At 36.6% G+C, this 10,248-nt stretch overlaps 2 protein-coding genes across 3 annotated transcripts; one reads left to right on the forward strand and one right to left on the reverse strand.

The window, feature by feature from the left end:
* Positions 1-164: 164 nt before the first annotated feature.
* Positions 165-1,756, forward strand: LOC111015201 (uncharacterized). Its single transcript, XM_022290148.2, is given in 2 exon segments — positions 165-1,640; positions 1,643-1,756. Coding segments are annotated over 2 exon segments (429 nt in total). The 5' UTR covers positions 165-1,294; the 3' UTR covers positions 1,726-1,756.
* A 91-nt stretch (positions 1,757-1,847) lies between these two features.
* Positions 1,848-9,941, reverse strand: LOC111015200 (putative phospholipid-transporting ATPase 9). 2 transcript variants are annotated; one of them, XM_022290147.2, is made up of 12 exons: positions 9,679-9,941; positions 8,697-9,199; positions 6,218-7,575; positions 5,855-5,965; positions 5,493-5,769; positions 5,215-5,303; positions 5,025-5,133; positions 3,864-4,073; positions 3,659-3,784; positions 3,453-3,551; positions 3,153-3,344; positions 1,848-2,759 (listed from the first exon to the last, which is right to left on the reverse strand). In XM_022290147.2, exons 2-12 carry the CDS (start codon positions 9,087-9,089, stop codon positions 2,139-2,141), a joined length of 3,585 nt encoding a protein of 1,194 aa, XP_022145839.1. In that variant the 5' UTR covers positions 9,090-9,199; positions 9,679-9,941; the 3' UTR covers positions 1,848-2,138. The 2 variants fall into 2 exon arrangements, with proteins under 2 accessions (XP_022145839.1, XP_022145838.1); XM_022290146.2 differs by having other exon boundaries at positions 8,697-9,235.
* Positions 9,942-10,248: the final 307 nt, after the last annotated feature.

The following is a 10,248-nucleotide window of genomic DNA, read 5'->3' on the forward strand; positions in this document are numbered from 1 at the left end:
ATAAAAACAAATAATAAGTTGAGTTTCTATTGAATCTATTTAAAATTAAATTATATATTGATGAGGCAAAATACTTATTTTAATAATATTATTTGAAATTACGTGGCGAAAAAAGAATAAAATCCTCACAATCTAAGTATAGCTTAACTATTTAAGGCATATATTTCTCCAATTGTAAAGGTGGGAAAAGGAGTGGAGCACTATTGAAATATTATGAATAAAAATTGTGACCTAATGACTAAATAGAAACTTATCAAAAATCTTAGAGACCAAACCTATAGACTAAATAAAAACTCATCTCAGATCCCATCAATCGAAAAGGTATTTCTTCCTAAAAGTAAAACCAGTTTTTAGTTTCGAGAAGCAAACCAATGATTCAAATATGACGACATGGTAGAACTCAAACAGTTAGATGTTTGGGACATCCATAGACATGATACATGGACCCAACAACCCACATGCAAATGCTTGATAAGGCCATCCAACAGATAACAATGTGATATATCATCTCATTATGAACGGAGAAATTTCTAGTACTACGGTAGTACCTACTTCTATTCACAATTTGACACATCATTAAGTAATATATTATGTTATCTCATAAACCCCGTTCTTAAATATTGTTGAGACGGCAAACAATAAATGGAAGTAATATTCTTTTTTTCTTTTGATTACCCAGAGTCAAAGCTCCTTATGAACACCCATGTCCGCCCTAAGGCCCAGACTTGGGAGACATCAAAGAGTTCTGATATTAAATTCACTCGATGATTAGGAGACCTTAAACCTTTGCCAACCAAAAAAAAAAAAAAAAAGTTCTTATCATTTCCACGACTGGAACTCAAGCTCTTCAAGGTCAACTATTGAAAAGGAAAATCTTTGTGCCATTCTAGAATCCAGAGTTTGCTTAGATTTTGCAGTCATGAGGTAGGAATGGTCCATGGGACCTAAATAAGAAAGCATTAAGTTATCCAAAAACTGTGTAGGAAAAGAAAATGAGATTATTTGGTTTCCTTTCCTTTGGCGTTCAACTTTAATATTCCCATCTTATCTGTCAAATCCATATGGAAGCTACAGAGAACGTTAGATTTAAAGTGAAGCAATGATTTAAAAGGAAAGATCCATTTTGCTACTTTCTTTTTGCATTCTTAACCACATATCAAACTTCTTTTGCTTTACCCTTCATAATACCTCCCCAAACCCATTTGGAAGACATGGAACTAATTCCTCAACAAGCAATGTCTTCTTCTTTCGATCGTCTTCTTCTTCTTCCTCCCTTCCATCACTTTCCGCCAACATGGAAGATCTCAACGCATTAGCCGCCGACTGCATTGTCATATCCTGTTGCTGCCAATGCCTGGCATTGCAGATCATTCTCCTTTTGCTGCTCAAGCTTCCGTCGAAACTCGTCCGGAAGACGAGGGAGTTTGCAAAAAGGAAGCTGAGACAGAGAGAGAGGGAAGAGAAGGAGAAGATGGTGGATTACAGAGGAGTTGATAGTGGAAGAAGTAGAAGATGTATGAGAATTGAAGGAGATGATGGGTTTGGTTTGAGGAGTTGTATGGAAGAGATTGAGAAGGTGATGGAGGATTTGCATGAGAAGGGAGAGTTTGGTTTTGGAAGCTTTTGGGGAAAGGGTACTTCAATTTAGGTTCCTGCAGAGATGAAGAGGAATTTAATGATACAATTGTACACTATCAATTAGTTCAAGTAATTCCTTGTACATGAGATGATGGCCTTTCTGTTTTTTACTTCTCTATTCATCATTCTTCATTTCCTGCTGGTTTTCTGCCAAATTTCACCTAAAAATCAGAAATATCATAACCAGAGAGAGGGGAAGGGGCAAACTCTGAATAAGCTTTGTAAGTATTGAAAAATGAACTTCAAGAACAGCAAAGAGGGCCGAGTATTATTACATAAACATATGAACTAATCTACCAGATGGGTGATCTCTCAGCTGTATATCATAATTCTGAACAAAAAAATGTATCACTTCCCACAAAAGAAAACCAAGAATAATAACAATATTCAAACCATATTCTACCATAAAGCAGACTGGAGCATCTGTACAAGAAAGTCAATCAAGCAACTTCAGAATTTAAACATACAGCAACGGGTCTGCATCTTCAAGAATCAACATGCTATGATTTTTCTCTTCTTAGTTTGGCTGCCAAACGTGCAGAAAACCCCACAGTTGTCGGTCTCAACGAGCGTTGCCTGACCATATTGACAAACTCGGGATCGTCTATCTGACCCTGACCGTCGTGCCTTATCCACTGAATTTTTTCATGGTACATAGGGAAGAAATTCATCTGTAATGCTGAGTATACAAAGAATGGAACGAGAGTAGCGATCACAACGAAGATCAGCAGAACCCAATAAGACCCGGCGGGGGCAAGGGCTTCGAGGAAAACGCGATATGCATTTGTCGAGATGCTGGCAGGAAAGGATCCGTATATCATCAGAAAAAGGTACCAGATAAAGATTGAAGCCCAGATGAAAATATGTTGTAACAAGGTGAAGTAGCTAACAGAGAGTGCCATCTGCAAGTTGACAACCCAAACAACACACGACAGCATCGTTGCTCCTAAAATATCTCTCCCCACGGTTTTCCCGTCAGGGTTAAATGCTTGGTGATGCATTGCATTTGTGCAGAAAAAGAAAATGATCAACGCACTGCACAGACCATTAAACATCCAACTGACAATCCGGAGCCAGCTAAAGAGGACATTCTGCACACCTTGTTGGTACAACAGAGGAAACTGCCACATCGAACATAGAGGTTTAGGATACATCGATTGCACAAGAAACAATTCAATTGCTCTCATTACTAATCATTATGACTGAAAACATATATAACAAATTATAAGATCTTGGAGGGAGTGGTTTTAGTCGTGAAAACTAAATTATAAACAGTTGTCATTCTACTTAACAAGGAATAGCAGTTCTTAATAACATTCAAGCATTGTTTTAGATTAGTTTTAGAAAATATAGTGAGATACAATACAAGATTAGTTTTATTTTTGAAGATTAAAGTTTTCATATGGTGCTGAGGATTAATAAAATGGTTACCAACAAAGGTCATCTAGCTATGGCTAGGAATTAACGGCCACCCATAAAACAAAGAAAAAAAAATGTAAATTCCACATTTTTACCTTGAGGCAATATCTTGCAGACACATCCTGGTCAAACACCCCGAGAGCCACAACTGGCAATGCGGAGAATACAACATTGTAGAGTGACATAAACCAGTCGTTATATGCAGGTTGTGCAGAGAATGAAGTGTATGCCTCATATAAGAAAAGTGTAAAACCAAATGTGAAATTCTTGTAGAAAAAGTAGCATATCTGCCAAAAAGAAGAGCAGCAAATAAAACAAATGTCAGAGAGATTTATTACTTCCGGTAGGTAAAATTGACTATGATTTTTTTTATCCATCATGGTGAACGGAATTACCATTGAAGATAATCTTCTGTAACACCAATGTCCATGTACGAGTAGTAGGCGCTCCAAATATCTGAACTGGGCAATAGCAATGTCACTCGACATGACTGCCTGAGGTGATCGGATGTGACAAAATGCAACAGAAGATATCAGAAACTGAACAAAAGGCTGAAGTAAATATCTGGAATGTAAACAAGAATAATAAGCGCTTTCCATGCCTGCATTCCTTCGGCACCACTGATTCCAACTCCGATATCTGCTTCTTGAAGCATTCCAACATCATTTGCGCCGTCACCAATTGCTAATGTTGTTTTCCCCGTTGTAAGTTTAACCAACTTAGTGACCTGAATGTTTTTCCATTGTTGAGACGATAATATTTGAAATGACACTTTCGAACACCAAGATAGAGATCTAAACAATTACCATAGCCTTTTGTTTTGGAGATGAGCGACAGCAAATAACAGATGCACATCCAATCGCAAGCTCAAGGAATACATTCTTCACATCATCCTCTAAAGCATAAGTAAGTGATTTCCCATCAATTATCAAGGCATAAGCCTCAGAGCTTCCACTTGATGCAGTGAGCTGAGACCTCGCCCGAGTGATCTTGTGGACAACACTTTCTTTTGATGCCTAAAATAAAATCAGAAAATTCCTATCAACATGCTACGCAATTTTAACAATTTAAACTATTCATAACCACATTTTGATACTTCCTCACAGCCTCAACGCTGGAGATCCCCCATTTCCTCAGTAAAGTAGAACTAAGTTCAACATTGGAGAGATTATTCTATTCACGTTTCCTTACATAAATATGGATGAAGCTATAATTCAAGATATCAAAGTTTAAGCTAACATGTAGGCTTCCTTCTACAGTTGACATCAAAATATTTTGATGAAGATAAATTTTTATTAAAGCTCAACTTGAGCTGGTTAAGGAATATTTTTATCTTGTCCATTTTGAAGTGAGGAAATACATTTAGACATGCCAGTTATACTGTGATGTCCTTTTCCATTTTCAGACTAGAGAGTAAAGATTAAGAGAGTGCATTTTCAACTTAAACCATCAGAAAATACTCCACAACCGAGCTACTTTTTTTTCCATTTGGCACTGCAGTGGTCTGGGTTATTGGAAGTTCAGAATCAGGAGAGTTAAATAAAACAATTAATATTTTCATTGAGTTATATCTGAATACAAAAAACATCGCCATGACATTTCAATGATTTGACAAAGATGTTAAGGGCCCTCGCAGGTTCAACTAAGAGGTCATAGCTTTGAAATCCCTCGTGCTACCAGTTTAAGAGAGGGGATGGAGGAAAGGGTTTTAGGCAGTAGTTGCCAAATCCGAAACTTACTGAAATTAGGTTGAGGGATTTTTGCTCCTTTCAAATTTATAAATTAAAAAAAAAACACTGAAAAAATGGCATTGTTAAAAAATTTAAAATGTGATTGAGTTGTTCACCTGTCCATCAGTTCAATGACTGCCATTAGACTCTTCAATCAAAAAAATAAAATAATAAAGTAATAAAATAACTAAATATTCATGCACGTTATAAAAGGTCAAGGGCCGCATATAGATTTACCTTAGTAATCATATCCTTCTCTCCCGTCCTTTCTAAGGCTTGAATTTCTGGTGTTTCCAGAGTTATAATAATCTGTTTCATTCCTTGTCTAAGCAAACTACAAGCAAAACTGCAAATTCCCAATCTCTGAGTGAGTAAAATTTTTGTCAATAATATAAAGAAGTAAACTTTATTTTCTAAAAAGCCATACCCAATATTGATGGCAGTCTCCATCTTGTCCCCGGTCAAAACCCAGATCTTAATCCCAGCTTGAGCAAGCTTGTCTATGCATTCAGGGACCTAGTAAGCCCAGTGGAAATGCAGAAAAAGTTCAATTTCAAGCCCATACTATAAATGAAGACAGTAGGATAGAAGGTTTAAGAAAAACGGCGACAGGGATGAACCTCCAATGGAGGGAGTCCTTCATTAGGCCACCCTTAAATCATAGTGTAAGGTTTAACCATTGATAAACCTAAGCATTCCACTCACCCCATTTTGAAGCTTGTCCTCAACTGCCGTGGAACCAAGAAGAATTAAATCCCTTTCGACGCGATCTGTTACTTTATCAATCAATGATTCCCTCTCTGCACTAACTGAATTCTTTGCTTCATAGAATTTCCTATCAAATTCCTTGTATTCCTCCTCGTCAAGTTCACGATAAGCGAGCACCAAGGTCCTTAGCCCTGCATCTGCATACTCATTGATATGTTCCTTCGTTTTCTCTTCAAATCTGCTAGCATTCTTGGCAAGCCTCTCAAACATGACACTGCACGGGGATCATATTATGATGATGCATAGCAATTAAAGAATATGTAAGGACTTGAGGATAATATTGATCAAAATTCACATACCTGTCAGCACCTTTGCATAGTAATAGTACTTTACCCTCTTCATTTCTTACTATGACTGACATTCTCTTCCGGGCACTATTAAACTCCAAAACATTTAAAAGCTTGTACGACCTGTGAAATGTAAAGTTAATAACTAGAGCAATAGTCTTGATAACACCTCTATTCACATATAAAGAGTGTGAGAAGATAGATGCTGACCATCCATAATGAACAATTCAAGCACATATAAGATGCAGTAAACAATGAGGCAAGCATATTATGCAAGTACTAATCAACATTTCATGCATGCACATCAAATGAATTAGAGAGCTCACTGGAAAGAGAGATCCTTATATAACTTTTATGTCAAAGCTATAGACTAACCTTTCAACTTTCCTTCCAGACCTAGGATCCAGTTCACGAAATGATATACTTGTCTGTGTCCTTTGGTAGAATTCAAAACCAACTTCTCTGGCAGCAATTACAAATGCTGCTTCATCTGGCGATTCAGCTTCGTACGAAACATTGCCTGTATTTTCATCCACGTCAGGAATAGCAGTATGACAAGTTGCAAGGAGGCGAAAGAACTTCTGGATGACATCTGCATGAGGTTCATTAACCCAGTTTCCATTCATAATTCTTTTGTCCTTAAAATTAAAGCCTTTGACGGAGGGACTTGAATCTTTAGCATCCTCATTGTGCCTATAGATATTTCCATTTCCATTGCCATTAAGCATTGGCATACCATTTCTGATATCCACAGCTCTCTCAGTTTCAGTAACACCGCTGCCATAAGCTGTTCCAGACACAGAACACTTGATAAACTCCATTGAGTTACAGGTCAAAGTTCCAGTCTTGTCGGAGAGTATAGTGTCGACTTGACCAAGTTCCTCATTCAAATTGGAGGTGCGAGCATGTGCCGGTTTGTCAGCTTCTTCATAGTACATGTGAATGTCTTGATTGATGAAGATGCTCTGAAGAACTTTGACAATTTCAATAGACACATACAAGGATATAGGGATAAAGTAGTTATACAACATTAGCGCTGTCAGAAAGTGAAAAATTGCAGCAGCTGGTGCATTTTTGGGGTCAAAGTAAATAGTAGATTCATCTGGTCTAAGATACCATCTCTTCATCCTCCCATTTTTCAAATCATCTTTAGTCATGACGCCGAAGACTATAGATCCAATAAATGCCAGCAAGAAAAGAATGCTCAACAACAGGTATATTATTTTATCCATCTTCTTCTCAACTTTGCTTCTCTTAGAAGGTGGATCAGTAGAATTTTGAATAACCTTTGAATCTTGACCCGTAAAGACAACAGCTCCATATATATACTCTGTGTTTCGGAGCTTAGAGTCTCTTAGGAGAAGATTTTGTGGAGATAGTGGATATTGTTGCTCTTCAAAGTCCATGCTTCCAACAAAGGTATAAAGATTTGCATTTGGGTCTTCACATTTTATTGTAGCCTTAAAGTCACGGAAGTTAGAATCCTCATTTGCAAATGCAGTTACTTCCAGTGCTTGCTTTACCTTTAGATTTGTTTCCCCATCAAGGTTCATCGTTTCTACATAACAGATTCCATCCTCATAGCAGGATGAAACCAAAAGAAGGTCGGCTGGAAAGTATTGATCCTTTTCAACCTTCACTATATCTCCGACCCTCAAAGTTTTCCATTCAGTATAATCGAAGACTCCATTGCTTTGATGGACCTTAACCTTTCTATTATTCACCTCAATATCCTGCATAAACGCACCAGTTGAAAGATTAAGAAAGTGCAAAAGATCTAAAAAAAAAAAGTTTGTTAGTTTGTCATCACAAACTGTGAACAAAAGCATTATTCTTTCTGCAGCAAGGAAAGAGCATGCAACCTTTTTTTAAAAAATTAGTATTAGTTGAAAAGGCCAACTAACTAGAAACCAATTATCTTCCAAAAGAGATTTAATTTTGATTTATTATTTATTATACCTAACACAAACACATTTTTTTTATCACACATCCCTAGAATGTATTTAAATGGGTAAAGTACGTACTTTCCATCTAGGTTGACTCTATTAGACACACTTCCACCCAGGGACCAGGGAAGTAATAGGCAATTTTCCTTCACATCAAATATCTTACCTACTTATAGATGTTGTCTTTACATACTTTCACTTATTATTTTTAAAATTTTATTTCTAATTTTTTATTTAAACTGAACAAATATTATTTCATACAACATAAAATTTTCAAAGCAGAAACATTAAAAAAAAAAATAATTTTTATTTTAAAACTTTTTAGAATTAATGTCATTATTTTCATTGTATACCAAAGTGTTCATTTTCATCTACTCAAAACATTTTAGAGTAATTTTCTATTATATACAAATTTAAACAAGAAAACTGACGTTGCCCACACTTGAGGAAGACATAGCCCATTTTACAGTTAGATTTATTATAGCACAATATTTATAGCGGGCTTGGTATTTGCTCAAATTGAACTAAAATTTCCAAACTAACCAATGGGAAGCAGAAGAATTGAATAAATATCATAGAAAGAACTTTGCTTTAAAAGACTAGCTAGCATTTAAGAACCTTTTCTTAACATAATGTTAAAAGAAAACTAGAAGACTTCTGTTGCGTTCGACAGTATCTTCTTCATCCTTAGAATATTCCCTTATCATTTTAGCAAATTACGCAAAGTAGATTGGAAAACATCCCATAGAAGCAAAGGTCTCTTCAACTGATATCACATAGCATACACTAGTCATATCAATCTACATAAAATTCAGCAAGAGCCATTCTAGTTCTTCTTATTGAGTGTTGATTAATAACCGTGGAACAGATAAGAAGTATGAAACCAAATAAGAGAGAACAATTTTTACCTGTGCCTTCCTCCGCCAATCTTCAATACCTTCTTTAACCATTGTTGCGATAATAACAGCAATGAGAGGAATGATTGCACTGACAGCAGTATAAGGAGCAAGAGGAGTGAAGGCTAGAATACCAGCAATTAAGAAGTAAAAATTAGCCACCCTCCTGAACTGCTCAAACAGGGACTTGGGCACAAAAGTGATAGGTGTGTACTTCGTAGACCTGATGGAGTTGTCAACATAATTACGCATTCCTGCCTCCAAACAATCCGGATCATTGCAGAAAACGACTCGGGAGAACCCCGGCCTCCCAATCTGTGATTGATCTTCATCTCTCAATGATGTTCTTCCACAAGCAAATGAATAGATCTTGCTTAACCTCAGCTTCCTCTTTCCAGTCCTCATTTTCTCCAGGACCAACACAAAATCCACTCAAGCCCCGATAGAGGCCACCACCAGCAGCTAAAATTCTCCAACTCTTCAAATTAAACCAACTTGAAATACACGCGTTCCTCCTGGGAAGACAAGTTCTCAATGATAAATGCCAGCTTCTACACGTTCGCCAATAGCAACCCGATGACAATAAACCCCAAAAAGTGGAATTATGAATCCCCAGAAACAGGAAAAACCAGAGTCAAACCCCAGGAACAGTTGCAACTCAAAACCTCAAACCAGCCAATCAATCGAAGAAAGAAACTAAACCCACTAAATTTCCCCAAAAAAATGTGACATAAAAGTCAGTGAAATGCCGGAAAACCAAGCACAAGGCAATGGGAAAAACAGTGGAAAGAAGAAACAGGGAAGAAGCGCCAAAGTAGAGACAAAAAACGAAACACTCGCCTCCAGAGGAGAAAATTCAAACAAACCCAAGATTTGAAGTGGGGATTGAAGAATCAAAGTGAAGGGCATAAATAGGTAAACCAAATGAATAAATAAAGGCTGAAATCAAGCAATACAATACAAGTATATAAATTAAAATGTTTCGGAGAGATACCTTGAATCGTTGAACAAAGACTTTGATTCCATCCCTCGCATTTTGACTTCGCAAGAGGGGTGGCTTTAATTACACTTACGCGTGTGGTCTACTCCCCGGTACGACACTTTCAACTTCGGTCGATTCCCGGAAAGCGTTAACGGAGGGAGAAAACTAGCAATTTTAGTATTATTATATAGCAGGAGAAAATTTCAGGAACCCATTATTCAAATTGCAAAAATAAACAAATCTCCACATCGAAACTGACAGAAAGAATCGAAGAATGGAGCCAGCAGAAACAGAAGTCTAGAAGGAGAATGAGCTATCATTTGAATTCGCGGGAAACCTCACACGCCCCGCACAATCACTCGTACTTTTTCGCTCTATTTTTTGTTTTGCCTATTTTTTTTTCCTTCCGTCGAGTATTGGAGAAAGTTTAAGAATAATGTAATTTAAAAAATTAATTACAAAAATAATGTATATTTAAAAATAATAACAAAATAAATGTAGTATAAATAAAAAATTAGAAAATTAAGTTATACATTCAAACTATTGACAAAAATAGGTTAGGTGCTAGTCAAAGTCAAAAAT

The sequence above is a fragment of the Momordica charantia genome (genome assembly GCF_013281855.1).
Source record: "Momordica charantia cultivar OHB3-1 chromosome 4 unlocalized genomic scaffold, Mcharantia_2.0 BLBB01000004.1, whole genome shotgun sequence".
Lineage (NCBI taxonomy): Eukaryota > Viridiplantae > Streptophyta > Magnoliopsida > Cucurbitales > Cucurbitaceae > Momordica > Momordica charantia.